Source organism: Xyrauchen texanus, chromosome 39 (genome assembly GCF_025860055.1).
Source record: "Xyrauchen texanus isolate HMW12.3.18 chromosome 39, RBS_HiC_50CHRs, whole genome shotgun sequence".
Taxonomy (NCBI): Eukaryota; Metazoa; Chordata; class Actinopteri; order Cypriniformes; family Catostomidae; genus Xyrauchen; species Xyrauchen texanus.
In genome coordinates, this window is record NC_068314.1 from 17434172 (window position 1) to 17457629 (window position 23458).

The window sequence follows — 23458 nt, forward strand, 5'->3', positions numbered from 1 at the left end:
GTCATATCCATATACAAGGAAAATTAGCTCCGGCTACTGTAGTGCGTGTATGGTGTGGGAGTAGCGTGATGCTGAAAGTTTGTTGTCAAAATGAACGAGATGTGTGTATATGCACGTGTGTCTTTTTCTGTATAATGGCAATGATTTATATAAATAAATCCTTTAGTCCTAGTCTTGCCAATGACATGTGAGTCTTGAAATGATGTTGACGACTGGTTGGTAACAATGACAATCTATAAATTAGTTACTACTGTGGTCAATTTGGCGAGAATATCCTGCAGTTATAAAAACGTAACAACGTTTGACCTTATCAGACTAGCAATCATTATGTCTAATGTTATTGATCGTTGCCTTTTGACTTTTATTAATTATTGACTTTTGTAATGTCATTAATTTAAAAACATCAATGTTTCCAATAAGTCAAAACAACATCATAAGATATGGCAGTTACCAGCTCAGATGAATTTTTTTCGGACACAGTTTTCGGATATCCGTCTTTTCCTTTCTTTCGTTATTTATTTGTCCATTTGATCTGATAAGATGTGTGCACTGGTGCCTCGAACCGCATTCATCCGCGCAGAGGAGCAGAGCCGAACACAACTTGCATTATTACCATTCTTCTGCAAGATGCATGCCATTTAATTTTTTTTACCCCTAGAGGGCCAAAGGTTACATAGTATAGTTTTAACTGAGTAAGTGTTCAAGACTGTCCCATGTCTAAAATATGCCAAAGCTCAGTGCACTTAACCCACAATAAATCCAAACTTGCCCAAATACCGCTTCAGAGCAGTCTTTCAGGCTAAGTCTATCCCAGAGTTCATCACGTTCAGGAGCCCACACCCATAGATTCTCTATGGGGTTCAGGTCAGGCGAGTTTGCTGGCCAATCAAGCACAGTAATACCATGGTCATTGAACCAGGTTTTGGTACTTTTGGCAGGTGCCAAGTCCTGCTGGAAAATGAAGTCAGCATCTCCATAAAGCTTGTCTGCTGAAGGAAGCATGAAGTGCTCTAAAATGTCCCGGCAGACGGCTGCGTTGACTCTGGACTTAATAAAGAACAGTGGACCAACACCAGCCGATGACATGGCTCCCCAAACCAACACAGACTGTGGAAACTTCACACTGGACTTCAAGCATCTTGGATTGTGTGCCTCTCCATTCTTCCTCCAGACTCTGGGACCTTGGTTTCCAAATGAGACGCAAAATTTGCTCTCATCAGAAAAGAGGACTTTGGACCACTGAGCAACTGACCAGTTCTTTTTTTCTTTAGCCCAGGTAAGACGCTTCTGACGTTGTTTGTTGTTCAGGAGCGGCTTGACAAGAGGAATACGACATTTGAAGCCTCAGTCCACTCCTTGTGAAGCTCCCCCACACATTTGAATGGCCTTTTCCTGACAATCCTCTCCAGGCTACGGTCATCCCTGCTGCTTGTGCACCTTTTTCTTCCACACTTTTCCCTTCCACTTAACTTTCTATTAATGTGCTTTGATACAGCACTTTAAGAACATCCAACTTCTTTTGCAATTACCTTTTGAGGCTTTCCCTCCTTGTGGAGGGTGTCAATGATGGTTTTCTGCACAACTGTCAGGTCAGCAGTCTTCCCCATGATTGTGAATTCAACTGAACCAGACTGAGAGACCATTTAAAGGCTCAGGAACCCTTTGCAGGTGTTTAGCTGATTAGAGTGTGACACTTTGAGCAAACAATACTGAACCTTTTCACAATATTCTAATTTTCTGAGATTCTGAATTTGGGGTTTTCATAAGCTGTAAGCCATAATCATCAAAATTATATCAAATAAAGGCTTGAAATATCTTACTTTGCTTGTAATGAGTCTATATAATATATTAGTTTCACCTTTTAAGTTGAATTACTGAAATTAATGAACTTTTGCACGATGTTCTAATTTTTCGAGTTTCACCTGTAGTCTTTGCTTATCTTATATGTACAAATGACAAGCCAAAGCATATCATTTATACTGAATGTCTATTTACACTAAGTGCATATAGCCCATCTTGTTGGCAAAATCTATTTACACTAACTCCGCCCACCATTGGTGAGACCAAGCTCAAGACAGCAGTGACAAATTTCTTAGGGGTCAACTGCTGGTCAAATGAAGGTGGGAATAATTGAATTTATCTCGATGGGTTAGAGACCTCCCTAGGGAGGTGTTTCAGGCACGTCTAGCTGGGAGGAGGCCTTGGGGAAGACCCAGGATTAGGTGGAGAGATTACATCTCCACACTGGCCTGGGAATGCCTCAGGTTCCCCCAGTCAGAGCTGTTTAATGTGGCTCGGGACAGGGAAGTGTGGGGCCCCCTGCTGGAGCAGCTGCCCAACTTCGGATAAGCAGTTGAAGATGGATGGATGAATGGATGGATGGGTTAGAGACGTTGAACTGGTTAACGGGTTAGCTGTTTAGTGGGTTAAGAGAACGAGAACAGAGAGACTTTTTGCACTAAAAGTCTGGTGGAAACACACATTTTACAACAAATTGTGTCCTTATGTGTAGCAGTAGTGGCTCAGAGTGTTACGATGGTTTGAGAATGCAATGTCATGCTGGAGATCCGGATTAAAATCCCACATTGCGTCATATTTTTGTCTCCACTCTTAATATTTCCTTTAATACTACTGTGCTTATATATTAGCTTTGTTTTGCTAAGTAGTAATGCATGTCCAATGCCAGGTAAAGTACTTAAACAGCATGATCAACTACCTTTTCAGGAGAAGCAATCTTCCAGCAGAAGTCAGCAGCAGCATGTAAGTGTGTTCATTACTTGTTTCACTTGTTTTAGAGTAGTTAACATTGCTAGGAGACGCTTGTTTGTTTACTGTGTGCTGAAGCTTACTAGCATTGTTTTGCTAAGTAGTAAGGCGTGTCCTGCTGATTTAATCAGAGTTACAACGATGTATATATTTATATATTATAACGATGCTGCTCGATCGTGCAGAATTGCCTTGTACAACATTAGGAAGATCAGGCCCTTCCTATCGGAGCATGCTAAACAACTCTTCGTCCAAACTCTTGTTCTATCCAGGCTGGACTATTGCAATGATCTTTTGGCAGGCCTTCCAGCATGTATGTCAAACCTATGCAATTGATCCAGAATGCGGCAGCGAGAGTGTACTTCAATAAGCCCAAGAGGGTGCAAGTCATGCCTGTCTTCATCAAATTGCACTGGCTGCCAATGATTGCTCACATTAAGTTCAAGCCATTGATGCTTGCTTACAGAAGAACCAGTAGCTCCGCACCCCAATATCTAAACTCACTACTTCAGGCTTATGTGCCCTCCAGAAGCCTGCATTCTGTGGGTGAATGGCCCCTCGTGATGCCATCACATAGAGGCACAAAATCACTGTAACGGACATTTACCTTGACAGCTCCCCGCTGGTGGAATGAACTGCCTAATTCCACCTGAGCGGCTGTGTCTTCAGACTCTTTTGAAAACTGCTAAAGACAAATGTTTTGTGAACACCTAACCCATTCATACTAACACACTACCTTCATGCTCTTTAAAAAAAAAAAAAGTTCCTTGCTATGTGTACTGCTCTAAGCTATGTGAGACTTGTATTACAGCATTTATTATATTGTTGACCCTTTTGATGGATGAATTGCTTCTATTGCTCTCCTCATTTGTGAGTCACTTTTGATAAAAGCATCTGCTAAATGAATGAATGTAAATGTAGTTTAATACCATGGTATTACTACATTAATAAGTTGTTAATATAGTAACCATGTCTAAGCTTGTGTTTACTATGATTTTACTACAAATACCATGGTGATCCTATTGTTACTGTAGTAAAACCAACTCTCATTTTTGTAAGGTATAGATAGGTTTAGGGGTACGGATGGGTGATGGGTATCTGATGGACTAAAAATGCTGCAGTGATACCACTATAATGAATGTTAGTTTTTAAACAGGGGTGTAAAAATATTTGCCACTATTTGGATCTAATGCTATTTGCACTTAGTGCAAAGAAGATGGTCCAATTTGTTACTGGACCAGTTTTTGTTATTCAGTAGATACAGTATGTTAATTATAATTTCATGTTAATGTTCATGTTAATTTTGTCTGATGGTGTGCCTAGAGAAAAGGACAAAAGTCTGTATTTATATTTAACCAGATTACCTGGCAATTATGGCAAGCAATAACTGATGATCAACTTTTGATGAATGACGATTTACTAATCATGTTATATTAGCCTATATGACAATGTTTATTTTAAAGTGTTTATATTGCAATACATTATAGGTGTTTGTAAGTGTGTGTATTTTACACACTCATTTTAAAATTAGACTCCCTGGTGTCTTAAAACATTGCACTCAATGTCAATGATGGTTAAAGTCCCTCATTATGCAACAAATCAAATTTCTTCCTAATTATTATTAGAATTTTGGTTGCACAATATACTACATCTGCATTTTATACATTTTGGACTCTTGTTGCCTCTACAATGAGTTGTTTGTGCCTGTCAAGAAAGTCGACAATACTGATTTAACATTTGACAAATTGATTTTAAAACAGTCATGGGCAAACTACAGTCTGTGGGCCGGATTTGGTCCTCCACATCGTTTGGCCAAATATCCTGAATAATTTTTTTTCCAGAGCAGACACTGGTCACATCCGCTTCCTAGTTTCTCATACCACTTTGCATTTTCTTTCTACCATAAATAAGATCCATCCTTGACTTCACACTTGGCCAAAGATGCAATCATAATCCCATTCACTTCTTTTGTAAGGACCTACAGAGCTGAAATATTCCTGAATAAAAACTTTAATTTGTGTTCTGCAGAAGAAAGAAAGTCATACATATCTGGGATGCCAGGAGGGTGAGTAAATCATGAGAGAATTTCAGAGGGGTTTGTTAACAACAAAACAGAGTTCAGCATTCAGCCAGAGGAGGGCAGCCACACACTGAGAACTGCTATGAGAATTATTTCCAACAGTTTACCAAATAAACTCAACACAGTGCAGGCAGCGTGATCACAACAGTAATGATACCAGTTTAGGATGAGAAATCACTTGGAAGATTAATATGGAATTCAATAGATATGTGCTCACAGATGTCTTTATACTGTATTAGCTATTTCACAACAGCTTTGAATGTGATCAACCAATCTGAATTTTAAGAAGGACCTATCTGTTTAATCAATGTGTAGTTTGTTATGAATAATCATATTTCTTGGTTTGCGCATCACACTTGCATATCAAGTGTCCATCTTTACTTTCTACTCTTGTTTCTGTACTACTCTTATCTTACTCTTGTAACTTCAAAAGGCAGTGCAATACTACTGATATTGTTGGGTCTTATATGACAAATTGCTTGTGATGTTCCTCATGTGTAAGTCGCATTGGATAAATTGGCTGCAAAATAAATATATACATAAATAAATAAATAAAAGTGAAAATTCTCAAATTAAATTTAGTACCTTTAATTTGAATTTCGGGTTATTTTATTTACTGGATTATACATAGGCATTACCCAATGTTTATTTAGTTGTAAATAATTTTTAGTGGAATTTCCAACAAGTTACTTTGATAAAAAATGCTTATAGCAAATTTTTTATAATACCACTTATACATTTAAAAATACATTCATTTGTAAACGTTTCCACCCCTCATTCACACTAGATCTGACTTCCGTAAATGCTCCCCATAATCACATACTTTGGAAAATTATGATGTTCAGATACTGAAAACAGAGTTTTAAAAATTAAACAGATTAATGTGTGTTATGTATACCCTGTCTTGTTCCACTGTTGCCCTTTTGTTTACCATTTTTGTCACTTTTGTACTCCTTAGTTTTCACTTTTGTCCCTTTTGTAGCTCCACAGTCTTGTTTTCCCTCGTGTTCACTGTTCATTGTTTTCACCTGCCCTTGTTAATTTGCCTTTGGTTTCTGTTAATCACCTTGTCATCTAGTTTGTGTTCTGTTTGTTCATTGGCCCCTTTGTCCCAGATTCTTGTATTTAAACCCTGTCTGTTTGTTCAGTCTCTGTCAGTCATTGTTTGATTGTTTGAATGTTTTGAATGTGGTTGGATGTTCCTCCCAAGCCTGTGTTTTCTAGTTCCTGTGTTTTCTAGTTCCTGTGTTTTCTAGTTCCTGTGTTTTCTAGTTCCTGTGTTTTCTAGTTCCTGTGTTTTCTAGTTCCTGTGTTTTCTAGTTCCTTTGTTTTCTAGTTCCTGTGTTTTCTAGTTTTATGTTTGTTTCCCCATTGTGGGTGTTCCTTTGTGTTTGTTTAATAAATAAAGATAACTGCATTTGGATCCTCAACCTTCGTCTGCCTTCTCCTACTTCCACAACCGTTACAGAACGACTGACCTAACAATGGATCCAGCGGTTCAGCGAGCTAACTACCACCTGCTCTGCTTAAAGTAAGAAGACCGCCCTATAGAAGACCACATCCGCGACTTCCTGAACCTGGCAAAGATCTCAGACTTCCCGGACTCAGCCTTGGTGGTCTTCTTCAGGGGCAATTTAAACGCTTCACTGAAGGAGCGGTTGCCACAGGCAACGCGCGGCTGGACTCTCCGCGACTTCCTGGAGGCAACATTGCTGGTCTGCGGCTCACTGTTCACCGTGGGCATCGTTGAGGAAGACCTTACCTCTCCACCCATGGCGGTGACTCTCCAGTCATCCCTAGCGCTTCCTGTCATGCCAGCCCCTCCGGTCAGAGAGCAAACCCCCACGCCTGTCGCTGTCAACGAGCCAGCATGGCCAACTTCGTCCGCTCGAAGGAGAGGAGAAGACAGGTGTCCGCCTTCCGGTCCACTCCTGCCCCGGTCTGCGAGCCTGAGCCCACGCCTGCCCCGGTCTGCGAGCCAGAGCCCTCGTCAGCCACGGTCAGCGAGCCCAAGCCAGCGCATACCACGGTCAGCGAGCCCAAGCCAGCGCATACCACGGTCACCCAGCCAGTGCCTGTCGCCTCAGAGGTCAGTGAGCCAGCGCCTGTCGCCTCAGAGGTCAGTGAGCCAGCGCCTGTCACCTCAGAGGTCAGTGAGCCAGCGCCTGTCGCCTCAGAGGTCAGTGAGCCAGCGCCTGTAGCCTCGACCGTCCCTGAGCCAGCGTCAGCAGCCGTGACCGTCCAAGAGCCAGTGCCAGCAGCCGTGACTGTCCAAGAGCCAGTGCCAGCAGCCGTGCTCGTCCAAGAGCCAGCACCAGTAGCCGTGACCGTCCAAGAGCCAGCATCCCTTGAGCCTCTCCTTCCGAGCTTTCCAGAGCTCTGCCTTCCGAGCTTCCTGAGCTTTCCAGAGCTCTGCCTTCCGAGCTTCCTGAGCTTTCCAGAGCTCCGCCTTCCGAGCTTTCCAGAGCTCCACCTTCCGAGCCTCCCGAGCTTTCCAGAGCTCCACCTTCCGAGCCTCCCGATCTTTCCAGAGCTCCGCCTACCGAGTCTTCCAGGGCTCCTCTCGAGCTTCCCAGAGCTCCGCCTCCTGAGCTTTCCAGAGCTCCACCTTCCGAGCCTCCCGAGCTTTCCAGAGCTCCGCCTCCCGAGCTTTCCAGAGCTCCACCTTCCGAGCCTCCCGAGCTTTCCAGAGCTCCGCCTTCCGAGCTTTCCAGAGCTCCGCCTACCGAGTCTTCCAGGGCTCCTCTCGAGCTTCCCAGAGCTCCACCTACCGAGCCTCCCGAGCTTTCCAGAGCTCCGCCTCCCGAGCTTTCCAGAGCTCCACCTTCCGAGCCTCCCGAGCTTTCCAGAGCTCCGCCTACCGAGTCTTCCAGGGCTCCTTTCGAGCTTCCCAGAGCTCCGCCACCCGAGTCTTCCAGGACTCCGCCTCTCAAGTCTCTCGAGCCTCCCAGAACTCCTTCCGAGCTTCCCCGGGCTCCTCCTCTCGAGCTTCCTAGTACTCTGCCTTCCGAGCCTTCCAGGGCTCCTCCTCCCGAGCCTCCTAGGGCTCCACCTCTCAAGTCTCCCGGGCTTTCCGGAGCTCCTCCTCCCGAGCCTCCTAGGGCTCCGCCTCGCAAGCCTCTTGGGCCTTCCAGGGCTCCGCCTCTCAAGTCTCTCGAGCCTCCCAGGGCTCCGCCTCTCAAGCCTCTCGAGCTTCCCAGAGCTCCACCTCTCAAGCCTCTCGAGCCTCCTAGGGCTCCGCTTCTCAAGTCTCTCGAGCCTTCCAGGGCTCCGCCTCTCAAGCCTCTCGAGCCTTCTAGGGCTCCGCCTCTCGAGTCTTCCAGGGCTCCGCCTCTCAAGCCTCTCGAGCCTCCCAGGGCTCCGCCACTCAAGCCTCTCGAGCCTCCCAGGGCTCCGCCACTCAAGCCTCTCGAGCCTCCCAGGGCTCCGCCCCTCGAGCCTCCCGAGTCTCCTACGGCTCCGCCTCCCGAGTCTCCTACGGCTCCACCTCCCGGGCCTCCTACGGCTCCACCTCTCAGGCCACCCGAGCCTCCGACGGCTCCACCCTCAGAGCCTCCCGGGCCTCCTACGGCTCTGCCTCCTACGGCTCCGCCTCCCTAGCCTCCTACGACTCTGTCCCCAGAGACTCCAGAACCTTCCAGGTCCTCACCCCTAAAGCCTCCTACGGCACCACCGCCTCCTGAGCCTTCCTCAGTTCCGTCTCCTGAGCCTCCTTCGGCTCTGCCTCCGGAGCCTTCCAGGCCTCCGCCTCTAGAGCCTCCCACGGCGCCACCTCCATTGGCTCCACCTCCTGAGCCTTCCAGGCCTCCGCCTCTAGAGTCTCCCACGGCGCCACCTCCATTGGCTCCACCTCCTGAGCCTTCCGGGCCTCCGCCTCTAGAGCCTCCTACGGTGCCACCTTCCTCAGATCCGCCTCCCTCGGCTCCGCCTCCTAAGCCTCCCATGGTCCTGCCTACGCCTCCTTCGGCGCCGCCTCCCAAGTCTTCTACGGCTCCGCCTCCGAAGTCCTCCTTGGCTCCGTCTCACGTGGCTCCGCCGGTCCCTATCCTGCGGCCACCACCCAGGTCCCCCAAGCCTACCCACATCCTGTGGTCAACTCCCAGGCCTCCTGAACTTGTCCCTGCCCTGTGGCCAGCTCCCAGGCCTCCTGAACCTATCCTTGCCCTGTGGCCAGCTCCCAGGCCACCTGAGCCCGTCCTTGCCCTGAGGTCAGCTCCCAGACCTCCTGAACCTGTCCCTGCCCTGTGGCCAGCTCCCAGGCCTCCTGAACCTATCCTTGCCTTATGGCCAGCCCCCGGGCCATCTAAACCTGTCCCTTTGTGCCCCCATGGACTGTCTCATCTCCCTTTGTGCCCCCGTGGACTGTCTCATTTCCCCTCGTGGCCCCCCTGGACTTCCTGCCTGCCCTTTGTGCCCCCTTGGACTTCCTGCCTGCCCTCTGTGCCCCTTGGACTGCCTCCTTGCTCTTGTGCCCCCGGTCTGCCTGTCTGCCCCGGTGCCATCATTTTGTTCTTTGTGGGTTTTTTGTCTTTGTTTTTTAGGATCGTCTGGAAGCCGATCCTTTGAGGGGGGCTCTGTTATGTATACCCTGTCTTGTTCCACTGTTGCCCTTTTGTTTACCATTTTTGTCACTTTTGTACTCCTTAGTTTTCACTTTTTTCCCTTTTGTAGCTCCACAGTCTTGTTTTCCCTCGTGTTCACTGTTCATTGTTTTCACCTGCCCTTGTTAATTTGCCTTTGGTTTCTGTTAATCAGCTTGTCAACTAGTTTGTGTTCTGTTTGTTCATTGGCCCCTTTGTCCCAGATTCTTGTATTTAAACCCTGTCTGTTTGTTCAGTCTCTGTCAGTCGTTGTTTGATTGTTTGAATGTTTTGAATGTGGTTGGAAGCCTGTGTTCCCGTGTTTCTAGTTCCTGTGTTTTCTAGTTTTATGTTTGTTTCCCCATCGTGGGTGTTCCTTTGTGTTTGTTTAATAAATAAAGATAACTGCATTTGGATCTTCAACCTTCGTCTGCCTTCTCCTACTTCCACAACCGTTAAAAAATCACTATTTTCACATTTTATTTTCATATTTATACTACTACCTCTACAAACCCATACCCATTTGAACATAATTTCCTTTGCACATTCCTGTATAAAAACTCTGTACATATAATACTCATCTTATACTGTAATTCTGTGTATTGCTGTTGTATTTCTGTTTGTACTAGATGCTTCTGATAAAATGCCAAATTTGTTGAGTGTGTGAGTACATCTGGGCAATAAAAATGTGATATCTGATTGTATCAGATGGTAATACCATAAGGTACTTTGAGATACAATTACCAAATGTATGTACTATACTGTATTAACATGGCACTACCATTGTAATTTTATATATGACTACCTTTGTATACCACTGTATTAACATGGTGCTCCCAGGTAATGGTGCATGTCCAAAAACATGTTAATAATGATGGTACTTTTTTATGCGTTTTCGTGTAGGCTACTAAGTCTTTGATACTCTTTCGGTGGCAAAATCTTTACCTGCTGTATCATTCAAGCTGTACACGTGTTGAACTTAATAAAGACCTTCATCACTGGCAAACGATAGGATGTATTTGCAGGTTTGGTTTCCATTGATTGTAGATCCACTGCAACCAGTGTTATCTTTATTTTCCTTATTTTAAAATATTCTGTGATCATCTTGGCAAGTGAAAGCGTGCACCAAATGATTCAGCACGTGAGCTTTCTGAGTCATTCAGATTTAATTGTGAACCAATTCAGACCGCTTTGCTATAGGGCTGGACGATATGGCCAAAATTGTTATCACGATAATCTTTTTCCTATTGTTCGATATCGATATTTATCACAATATACATTTACACATTCCACTTTCTTTCTTTTATTTCAAAGTTGATGGAAGAAAAGAAGAAAAAATTAATTCTAAACAGTCAAAATAGTCTCTACAAAACTGCACGGGGGTCCAGAGACAGCCAAAGCAGTGGGGTCTGCGTGATCTTTTACCAATTTTACCGTCTTTTACCGTTTATCAATTGAAAATGAACGTTAAAAGATCATCTGTTTGTTCGGAAGCATAGTGACAGCAGTCCAGTATTTGTTGGAATAGTTTTACATTAAAATGAAATATTTGTTATATTTCTTTAGATTCAGATAACCAAGTATGGGGCATAGAAGCCCTTGTGACTGTGGAATGATGCTGAATGTGGGTTCAGGGGTGTCCCGAGAGACATTTTAGAAAACATTTTTCATTAAAGTGAGAGACTAGTCCACCAACTAGTAATTTTAGTCTTTCCTTATCCATTCCAGACATCTAATAAATTGTCACAAAATTAGAACAGAAATCGATTTGTTTATTCGATTTGTTTATTATTAAAGGCTCGTAACATGCTGATTAATAAAGATACATTTAGAAGGGAAAAACGTTATGGTCTAAAAGGTACTTTGAAACCACGTTAACTCATGCGGCGCTTCATGTCTACACACATGCAGGGAAAAGAGGCAACAAGTGCGGAGCGGGACAGTGCAGAAATAATGCATGTTTGGTGCCAGAGAACAATATTCAAGATTACAGCACAGAAAGATCAGAGCTGTTGTCCACATCACTGTTGTTCTGTCGTGCTCTTCGCTAGAGACAATGAGAGGGCAACCGTTGTCATGAAGTCTTGCGGTGCGGATGGAATCAATCCGGTGTCCGACGTAACCTAATTGTTAGCAAGGCAGCTAGCATTACCAAGTTCATCCAGTCTGAACCTACGTTACCACTGGCGTATTGTGAGTGAAGCTGAGGGCGTTTTCAATTCATTCCTATGAAAGCCGAGCGTCATGCTTGCAAGGTGGATCGTAGGATTGGCAGCGGTGCGGAGGAAGCTCTCTCCTAGCGCTGTCAGTGCATTTGAGCGGATTTTGTCCTTCCCAGATGAAATGGAGCCTGAGAAAGCCGGACTGCTTGTGTTTTAGGGACACGTAGTAAATATCGAAAATTCCTCTAAAGCTTATCATGGATTTTCTTTATCGTGATATATATCGATATCGTTTTATAGCCCAGCCCTACTTTGCTGTAACATGTGGCCAATTCATTGTAAAGAACCACGAGTCGGAAATCTTTAGTTCTGATTAAAAACTGGCGATAGTAAACACCAGGTCTGTGCATGATGTAGTGGTGTAGCTTTTGTCAAAGCAGGTCACAACCTAATCAAAAATATAGCTTCTCTCCTGAAAAGCTACTTGATTTAAAAACTAACTAAGCTATTACCTCGCTTCTCAGAAATTTACCTAAGCTAATAGCTTCGCTATTTGTAGCGAAGCTAATGCCCATCACTGATTGTAAATGCACAGCTAATCCAGATGCAAAGAAAACATTATAAGAGGTCAAAAGTATATTTCTCAGTTGTCTTTACTGAATTATTATTAGATATGATGCATTCATAAAAATTTGATGCTGCCAGGTTTTGTCTCAGAAGCAGATCTGTACATAAAATTATACGTAACTCTTTATTAAATGTATGCTTGTTATGATTTTTATGCTGAAATCCACCACACAGGAAAACATTTTTTTTATAATTTTCGCTTATTTTGGTGAGGCAAGTGGCTTATTATTATTATTATTATTATTATTATTATTTTGGGCTTATTTTTCCAGACCAGGGTGCTTGCTTTTCTTGCGGGATCTGGCAACACTGCAATTGGTATTTCACCCACCCATTACTACAGAGTATTGTCATTTTAAAAAGAACATTATTAACCATTCTTTTATTTTGTTCTAATCAGTTAACCAAAAGTGAAATGTCATTACGAACCTGTGCATCTTTCTTATGTCGGTCTATCTTTTCAATACAATGACAGTTACTAGTACTTCACTTTAAAGCTTGAAAAAGGACATAAAAGCATCACAAAGGAAGCCTTTTGAAAGCATACCATAAGTTTTTGTAAGTTGTCTTAATTACATAGTTTAGTAAAAACAAATAACTATTACTTTAATAATTTTTATGAATACTAAGAGCAGGCCTTTTCAACACTGTTCAAATCTGGATCAATTGAAAATTTCAGTGAGCCACGTGAGGTTGTCCGTTGTCTTTGGGGCTGTTCAAACCGAACACAGTTTGTGTCTGTTAGTGCCAAATTTGTATAGTTTTCTATATAAACTTGTGCTAGACAGACATCGGACCACGTCTCAATGTTTTTACAGTGTCAGAGTGCTAGGGTGCAGTGTTTTTGGATGCTTTCAGAGGTTACCCTATAAATTATCATTATCCGTCATTCTGACGAAAAGGAAGATTAAAGAACTAAAATCAATTTGTTCAAGAAAACATTTGATTTGAAAAGTCAAACATTTAAATTATTGCATTTATTATAAACTTCACTGTTTTTTTGTAACTAAGATATTTAGTATCAGTCTGATTGTCTCTCCTTTCCTGCTAGGTGGAAATATTTCTCAATTAAAGTTACCTCTCCTATAGAAATTCTTATTTTTCGGCCATTGTGTTGTTCACATTTTCTCTGATGCTGGGCAGTGTTTTGGGATGTGACGTGTTACAGTAATAAGATGACTGTAAGACGAGTCCATTTTGAAACATCCAAACAAACAAATTGATTATAATATATCAAAACTCCCTAAAGGTACTCACAAGAGAGGAAAAACCAGTCCGTACACCTAAGCGTGTCTGTTTCAATGTGTGTTCAATGCACACCGTGTACCCACTTGCACAACAGCAGCACTATGCAGTTGGATGTGCATTGTGTGCAGTGGCATCTTAATACTTTGCAGGCTTTGCTATATATTTACTTATTATTTTTATCATTTACTCTGGTATGGCATGCAACAAAGTGGAAGCTCATTCATATAATCACTTTATCACATAATCTACTTCAAGCAGTACTCTTTAATTTATTTTAAAGATTCAATGCCATAAACTTTGCAAGCTTTGGAAAATCTAATAAAAATCAAATAGTTTTTGACTACAGCAGTGGCCAAAAGTATTGGTAGTGACATACATTGAATGTTTTGCAAAGTTTGCTGCTTAAGTATTTGTAGATTATTTTTCACATATTTCTATGGTATACTGAAAGACAATGATAAGCATTTCATAAGTTTGAAAGGCTTTTTTTTTGGCAAAAACCTTCAATAAATGCAAAGATATGCATAGAGACCCTTGTTCTTCATAACCTCTGCAATTCACTCTGGAATGCTGGATATCAGCTTCTGGGCCAAATCCTCACTGACGGCGATCCATTCTTGCCTTATTAGTGCTCAGAATTGATCACAATTTGTGGGCTTCTGCTTGCCCACTCGCCTATTGAGGATTGACTACAAGTTCTCTATGGGATTAAGATCTGGGGAATTGCCTGGCCACGGATCCAAAATTTCAATGTAATGATCTCCGAGCCACTTCATTATCACTCTTGCCTTGTGGCATGGTGCTCCATCATGCTAGAAAATGTATGGATCATCATCAAATTGCTCCTTGGCCGTTGGGAGAAGTTGCTCTTGCAGGATGTTTTTATACCATTCTTTATTCATGGCAGTGTTTTGGGGCAGAATTATGAGTGAGCCCACTCCCTTGGATGAAAAGAAACCCCACACATGGATGGTCTCAGGATGCTTCACTGTTGGCGCTACACAGGACTCATGGTAATATTCACCTTTTCTAGATGTCCCAAACAGTTGGAAGGGGGCTTCATCAGAGAAAATAATGTTGCACCAGTCTTCTGCTGTCCAATCCTTGTAGAATTTCAGTCTGTCCTTGATGCTTTTCTTGGAGAGAAGTGGCTTCTTTGGTGTCCTTCTTAACAGCAGGCCGTTGTCCAAAAGTCTTCGCCTCACTGTGCGTGCAGATGCACTCACACCAACCTGCTTCCAATATTGAGCAAAATCTGCACTGGTGGTGATCCAATTCTGTAGCTGACTCCTCAGTAGGAGATGGACCTAGCACTTACTGGACACTCTGGGATGTCCTGGAGCCTTCTTCACTGCAGTTGAACCTCTCTACTTGAAGTTCTTTATGATCCGGTAATGGTTCTTTCAGTTGCAATATTCTTTACAGCAATTCCCTTGAATTTGAGGCCATTTGATGCAAAACAATGACAGCTGCATGTCTTTCATTGCAGGTAACCATTGCTAACAAGAACACAGTGATATTGCAGTCAGTCTGCTCTTATAATCCAGTCAGAATGATAAAATGATTTCACCTGACTAATACTGGTTCACTCTTTCCCACGTGCTGCTGATATGATGTTAGCTGGTCATTTTGTGCCAGTGCCTAAAAACAGTGAAATTTGGGGTTTTGTGATTAAGTCTTTTTTTTTTTTTTTGGTCATTGAAGCTTTTTGCAATTATTTCAAATGCATATGATCACTCTGCACAATAATCTAGAACCAATGTGAATCAACACCACAACAATTGAAGCAGCAAGCTTTGCGAAACACAAAATGTATGTCACTGCCAATACTTTTGGCCATGACTGTAGTTCTTCATCAAAGGTGCTCATTGTAGCAGCCCATACCACCAACAAATGGTGTTTTCATGTTAAAACGCTCTCTGTCCACACTGCCATTTCCAAAAGTTGCTTGTCCACACTGAAACATATGAAAATGCTTAAGTCCTCTTACTGCGCTTGCGAAAAATTGCCGTTGCATGTACGGTGTGGAACGCAAACGTCCTTGTGTTCCATTGCAGGACATCAATTCCAAGTAAACTTCCTGTAGCCTTTGAAGTAATGCAATGTGAATGTTGTACAAAGTAACATTTATCTTTAACAATGTTATCAAATCAGACTTCTTTTACATGTTCTTTTTGCAACTCTGATAATAAGTGTCAGTTGTGGATTTTCCATGTGCTTGAATCTAAACTAATCGCACACGCACACATGGGTTAAAATTACGATATTAGTATTCTATTTCAACTTTAACCAGCCCTGAGTTGGTGCCCCTCAGAGTCGCCCAATTGCCCATATGGTTAATTCACCCATGATTGTGTGGTATCGGTTTTTGGTATCAGAACATTTTAATGAGTTAGAGTACATCCGATACTGATAACAGTATCGTGTCGATACATCCCTTAAACAGAACAAAGTTTTGAGTTTTCTTCTCAAGTCAACCCACGAATGGCTTACTTATTGTTGTCTTTGCAAATTAATGTAGAACAGAATAAAGCATTTTAACGTTAAAACAAAAGAAACATTTTACCTTTAAGTAGGAGTTAATTGTAGCTATTTGTTTGCATTCTGCATTTGTTTGTGTGGTTGCAAACTGGTTTGTACACAGTTGCACTGACATGTTTATTATGTTTAAAGATTCTAATGGAATATGACAGTGTAATTAAAACACAGTCAGAGAAGTGTCCTGAAATGCAGGCTGAACTCATATGCCTGACTGTGACGTTTGCACATCTGGAAAAGATTTGAGCTCAAAGAGGAGTTTAGAGTCAGACCTAATAATAGAGCAGTGCTTTGCTTTAGTTTTAGCAATAAAAGGCCATAGCCACACAATATTGACTCCTATCACACAGTTTTTGTAGTCTTTCAATGTGTATTTAAAGCATGAGCAGTCCAGGCTAAAAGGGGTTAATGCGATCAATAAAGACAGTTTAAGAAATTGAAAATCTCTCAAATTGTGATATCCATAAAGTAAATATGGTTAATGCATTTGTTTACCTGTTTACATCACACATGCACCACACACACACAAATTTGCATTCATTTAGCATTGCACAATGTAACTGCCACAAATCCATACCATACATAGTAACCCAAGATCCCTAGAATAACTAGTATAGCAAAATGACGCTGTTCTTACATCATTATCAACCCTTAAACATGAAGGGCACAGAGTTTATTTACTGTAATTTTGTAATTAATTTAACAAAAGTATAACATATAAATGTTCACCCGCTTGACCAACACTGATTGATTCTGTCAGGGTAATTGAAGTTTAAAATTTGTTAAGGTGAATACAGTTATAGATTTTGATAAGCCTGTCAAAAGGCTATGGCTAATGCCATTTACAAAAAAAGTGTGAGTGGGGCTGGATTAGACAATTATTTTTACAGGTTTTTATGATTGCTTACACACTAAAATAACACACATTTAGTGAAACCTGACCCTCAAGGAGCAAAAGCTCAGCTCAGATCTGCACAACTATAAGCACATTCACAGCAGAAGACCAAATGGATGCAGAGCAAATGAGATACATTGTCATCTGGGACAATGTATTTTTCCACTGATCTGCTCTTGTCCAAAACTGGTTTCATCAGCATCCACAATTTTCATTCCAATACCTCCCACCATACTCTCCCTTCCTTAACCCCATTAAGGAGTTGTTTTTGGTATGGTGGTGGAAGGTTTACAATCTCCAGCCCTATGTCAGGATACCCCTCATTCAAGCCATGGATGGGGGCCTGCTACCTAATTGATGCAGGTCACTGCCAGGATGGATTCGAGAAGATTCTTCCCTCGCTGTCTTGTGAGAGAGAACATAGCCTGTGATGTGGACGAAGTGCTATGGCAGATCCAGCTAGACAAAGAGATGATGCTTAGGGTTTTTTATTTTTATTCATGCTTTCTTTTTTGTCTCCACAAATGTTTTTGATGTGTTTACTGTATGTACTATATTCTATTTAGAATATGTTCTGTTCTGATTTTCAGTGCAAATGCAACCTTTGGAAATGCATGGATGTATTGACTGATTTTACAATGTGGGGAGAAATAAATGTTTTCATCAGCGTGCAGCACTGGCCTTGTGTGTTGTGTTTGGTCAATATATTCAGGTACTTTACTCTAACAATATCTCAAATAAAACCCAAACTATATCATTAGAAAAGTAGAAAAGGTAAAAGTGTTTTAGATTGAGCACAGCAGTGTGTAACTGGTTCAAACAGAATCAGATCATATGAATCGTGTGTGCCATACAGTGTCAAAATTGGGTTTTTATAAATTATTGTACAGTTTTGAACGAAGAGTTACATTTTGCAAAAAGATCTGAGGTGTTCTGCTACTTGTGCGTGTAGTCGTGTTGATTGTGTGTAGTGTTTTGGCAAAATGAGCCCTGTTTTCAAAATCGTGCTTAAGCAATCATAAAAAACTGTAAGTTGGTTAGCACATTGAGTATAAAAGTTTATATAAGTAAAGATTTATATGCATTTATGCAAGTTATATAGGTAAAATTGTTTAATATTAATCCTAAGCTATGAATCCTATAAATATAATATAACTACATGGCATAAAGTATTTGTAAAGCATTAGTTTATAGTTAATTGATCATTTATAAATGATTGTTCCTACATTATTAATACATTAATAAGCTATATATAAAAAGTATGTTATTTCTTTCTATTCACTTTAGCAAATTATTTAATATTGTTTAATAAGTTAATATATAGACTTTTTGATAATGTTTTTTTTTATCCTTAGTGAACAACTTGTTAATCATACCTAACTGATGTTTTTTAGTTGATACAAACCAGTGGTAAAGGCACTGTGCATAGTCTTGCATATTTAAAAATAAAAAAGTATTTTATAAATAATATTTGTGGTCACTATTCAAAATATTGTAATAGCTCTAGCTCTATTTGTTTTACACTAAAAGGATACATTTTTACTCTTGAATAAGAAATGTCTAAGTGTCTACTTTCAAACAAGCCCAAGTTTGAGTTTGTAGACCAATTTGTTCAAGAACTGGAAGAGTTTTACTTTGGGTATGTTGGTTTCAAGCTAGAAATATCCAGTTCCCTTGTGATAGATGCTTCAAAATGATATGTGGATGCGTTGACCCGCTAAAAACATCACATTATGACTTCTTTAATCTGTGTATTAGATTACAGGAAGTGAAACGCTCATTTAATGCAAGCATGCAGCACATTCCAGACTGTTTATTTAATGAAATTTCAGCCTCTTACGGTGTAACAATCAAAGACCGCGTAGCAAACTGCTTTTCTAGAAGTGAGAAACTTCTGTCAAACAGACACAGAAACTGACACAGTGATCCATCAAAATAAAAGTTTGGTTTAAATGGACGTGCAAAATGTAAGAAATTATGACAAAAAATATATATTACTACTTTGTGGTAAAAAATTTATTTTCATTTTAATAATAATAATAATAATAATAATAATAATAATTGTTATCATTATTGTTATACATATATTATTACTACTATTATATCAGGAATAATTATATTTAAGCAAATTTCACAAGAAAGTGTGCTGTTGTACTGGATGTACTGTAAGTTTTTAATTTATACAGTGATTCTCTGTTGTGCTCACGGTATTTGACAAAAACGAACTGTTTTAGATTCAGCTGTGATGTTACTGAAGCAATTTATTTAATACAATTATTTCATTTGATGATATCTATATTAATTCATTTGATTAGCCATGTTTTCATTAAAAAATGTAATCTTTTAAACATGGAATTCAGAAAAAAAAGAATAGAAAACTGAATTTGGGAAAACAAAGCAGAATTAGAAAAAATAATTTAATCGGGTCCTATTTTTTATACCTTGCAAACTTAAACATTTGCATTTAACTTTGTTAATTGAAACTTGTCATTAAAGTGGTCATTTAACTAAAAACAGTTTTCTATGAGAGACAAATGTGTCGTCCTGAAGTGGGGGTGCCTTTTGGCCTGAATCCTGAAAGCTGAATTCTTCGTTGATCAGCATTCAAAACTTAGGATGCTTTTTGTTATACTGGAGACATTGTACATTGAATACTTTGCTTGTATCACTTTACTACAAGGAGTGGTACCTTAGATACAAATCCGCTCCTGCAATCTCTGGAAATTATTACATAAAATGTCCTATTCACTAACCGCAAACTACTGATATTTTTCCATCCCGCCCAGCACTGAGAAAAGTAACATGTATGGTGTGACAATGTCATTGTACAGTTCATCAGCATAGTGTGAAAATTTTCACTAATGAAGTGAAAATAGTAGTCGATGTTATCGACAACGTCAACATTTGATTTTGTCGCAGTACTGCAGCTCGCGCCTGACTGAGGAGAGGAAGACAACACAGCTCACAGTCCAGATGCACTCTCAACTTTCCAAACAGCTTCAGGTGACATAGATCACAAAGAATGAGGGAATAATTAAAAATAAGTAAATACAGAAGCAGTCTCATTGTGGAACAAGTGGAGCTGGAGCAAAACTTGCATGTTGAGCGTTTTTAAAGGAAACACGCAGGCATTACATCTTAAATGCAGTTATATTTAATGCGTTATAGCTTTATTAAAGTTCAAATAATACGAAAGCAGATCATGTAAATAACTACAAACTCCAAAACTGGCAGCGCCTCTTTTATGAGTTGTGCGAAGTGTAACAAATAATCATTCTAATAATCGTTAGATTAGTGAATATGTTCCACGGAATACAAAGAAAGTCATGTGAATTTGGAACAACATAAGAATGAGTAAATTATGACAGAATTGTCCTTTTTGGCTGAATTACTTGCCTCTGAATTCAGCAATGAAAATCTGAAACTTTGAAACAGCAGACCCCACATACTGTAACACACTGTGTAGTTTTGTTCGCAGCAATAACAAATGGAAAACGTTTTGTGTAATAGCAAACATGAGCAACCTACCCAATGCAAGAGTGCCGTCTCCTTGTCGAGCCATAGTTAAAGAGCGAATTCCTCCTGGTGATACAAGGATACTTGTGCGTCATATCAAAAAGTTGCAGGACGGCTATTAACCTTGGCCTTTTACCAGTACTTTTCAGTAACAAAAAAAATCCTCAGCATGACAAAAGAGTGCCGGTGTATTCCCAAGCTCAACCGAGTAAGCAGGCAGGTAAAACCATGTTCAGACAGTTGAAAACATCAGGGACAGGAATGAAAGTCTAACACTTTAGTCCCTGTCCTGGTTCCATGCATTCACAGAACACCATCCTCAGTGTCTGATAAACAACAGCATAAAGAGCTGCTAGGATGTCCTCAGGAGTGGATGCCTCCTGATAAGATACACTTCTGCATGTCAGTCCAGTACTCTGTCTGTGTCCAATCAGAACATCAGTTCGATACTGTATCCCATCAGAAAAGAGTTTGATATGGTGTCAAATCAGAACTTTTATCTGGTTCTGTGTCTGAACTTCACTTCTACATTGACTCACCTTGAAAAACCTCAACTTGCTTTAAAACTGAGTGACAAAACTCACAAAATCTATGATTTCTCTCTCCATTACGCAGTACAAAAAGAAAGGAAAAAATCTAAACAACAGCCTTTAACCTTAGTGGGTCTCCCTAGAGAGGCTATTTTGAGGTACGAAGTCCTGCTAAGTTTCCATATTAGTGTTTCTTGGGCTAAATGACAGATGGGAGGGAAAGAGCAAGAAAAGAAAAGTAAGAGAGAGAGAGAGAGAGAGAGAGAGAGAGAGGAGGGTGGTGTGCAGTCACATGCATCAGCAGTGTATATGTACATCTCTGTTTGTGTGTTTTGTGAACAGCCTGGGATGGGTGGCTCCTGTTTGCCTTCCATCAGAGCAATATAGCAAAGCACACAGCATGAGATGATAAAAACACACACAATCATAGAGAGTGCTGCTCTGACATGCATATTTTGATGTCTGCATACTTTATTCCACACTTCCTTTGCCCACATTTCTTCCCTTCAATGAGAGACTGACCTGATCTAAACTTTTAGAACTTCAGCACTGCATTGATCGGTGTATTAGAAGTTCAGTTCCATACCGAGTCTAAACAAAACCTCAGTTCATTACCATGTAAGATCAGAGGGCATAAGTGTAATGAGACATTAATCGGTGCTTCAGTTTGGTACTGTGTCTGATCAGAATTTAATTTCTTCATTCCAGAACAGTACCCAATTGAAACGTTAGTCTAGTCCTGTGCCAGTTCAGAAATTCAGTTCAGTGCCGTGTCTTATCAGAATAAAATTTTGGCAATGTTACTGTAACAGTTAAAGGATGGGCAAGAAGCACCCATGCACCCTCACGGCCCGGCCATGCCATCCTCCTCGTCACACTCCTCCTCCACCCCTAACACCAGTCTGAGTAACTCCCCCATCTCTGGAGGGGAGACGTTGCCCTTCCGGCCATTCTGTCAGCCGGTGGTCCACCTTGCCTATTGTGAACCTGGGGGAGAGACAAGGAGCGGCGTGGGGAGAGGGAAAGGGTGAGCGGAGACACACGGAGAGAGAGAGAGCAGAGTGAGAGAAAAAATTGCTCGGCGGCTCCCGGACACGCTGTCGCCTGGTCCTCAACCGCTCCTTGCCCTCTGGCAGATGCCAGCTCGCTCCTCTAAGAGTTGAAGAGTCCTTCGGCCCCTGGTGGATGGAACCACTCCTCCCCTTCTTAGGTGGACGGCAGCAGTTCCTCCGACTCTTGGTGGCCGGCAGCAACTCCTCCGTCCTCAGGCAGATGGCCACGGCTGCTCCCCTGGAGGATGGCAGCAGCGAGGACTCCGCGACTGCACATCCCTCTTCCATTCCGGGGTTCAGCACCACTGTAACAAGTTAAAGGATGGGCAAGGAGGAGGCTGGAACCAGCTGAACAGTCAACATAAAGTTTAATAAGAAACTCAACATAAAATAAACATAAGGACACACAGGCAACACAGCCACGTGCGTCTCTCTCTCTCTCTCTCTCTCTCTCTCTCTCTCTCTCTTCGCTCTCCCGATGATCAGCTGATTCAACACCGACGTGCACCCTCATGGCCCGGCCACGCCCTCCTCCTCATCACAGTTACAGATCAGACAATATTCTTAACACCTAGCAATCTGCTTTGATATCACCACTGTTAAGATAATTAAACATGTCATGATAGGAGCAAGACTCCACTGCCTGAGTCTGTGCCATCAAGCAAACAGGCCTAAAGCTGCATGCATCTCTGATTTGGATGTTTCAGGTTACCGCAGAGCTTCCTAGCAGAAATTTGAATGTTTTGAAGGGTTTCGAATAAAAAATGAAGATGAATGAAAAATATAGTTATCTTGGCCTGTTTTTATCATCCAGATGAGCTGCAAAGAGCCAATATCACTCATTACCTGAGCTCTGTTTCAAAGCAGAGATTGTAATGTACAGACTGTTTTGAAGGGTTTCAAATAAATATGAAGCTGAATGAAAAATATAGTCATCTTGGCCTGTTTTTATCATCCAGATGAGCTGCAAAGAGCCAATATCACTCATTACCTGAGCTCTGTTTCAAATCCTCCAAATGGTGCATAAGAAAGCATAGCGCCAATTATCCCAACATTTTCAGGAATGAAGTTCTCCTAATTTCCAGAAGTAATGTACATGCTTCTCATATTGCTTATTTGTAATAAGCAGTAATGCACTGCTTATTACAAAAATAAAAAGAAAGTTACAGTCATCATCTTCAAGCTGGTCATATCCCTTGTGTGGAAAAAATATCTGACTTCAGGAAGAATTACACTAAGGCCATAATTTACCAAAGATTTGCATGTATAAAAACATATGCAAACTTGATAGCATGCGCAAAAAAGGTCTGAGCTGATCTAATAACGTAGTCTTTTGAGGATTGCGTCTTTCAGATGCGCAAAATAGCACATCTTAGCAATTTTTGTGTGTTTCCCCCAAAATGAATATGCAATTTAGAGGCATGCTTTGAAACCTGCAATAGGGTGTTGATGCAAATTAATCAA

The 23458-nt window shown here is 41.4% G+C and overlaps 1 protein-coding gene across 2 annotated transcripts in view; it reads right to left on the reverse strand.

Moving 5' to 3' along the window:
- LOC127632683 (cAMP-specific 3',5'-cyclic phosphodiesterase 4D-like) overlaps positions 1–23458 on the reverse strand; it is a 102676-nt gene that overhangs the window by 33210 nt on the left and 46008 nt on the right. Inside the window, exon 1 of one of the 2 annotated variants that reach the window (XM_052111425.1) lies at positions 20425–21114. The exons of the other annotated variant lie outside the window; for it this stretch is intronic. Within the exon in view, the coding sequence (XP_051967385.1) occupies positions 20425–20507 (83 nt within the window). The 5' untranslated portion in view covers positions 20508–21114. Of the gene's footprint in view, positions 1–20424; positions 21115–23458 lie in introns of those variants that run through there. 2 annotated transcript variants of the gene reach the window in all.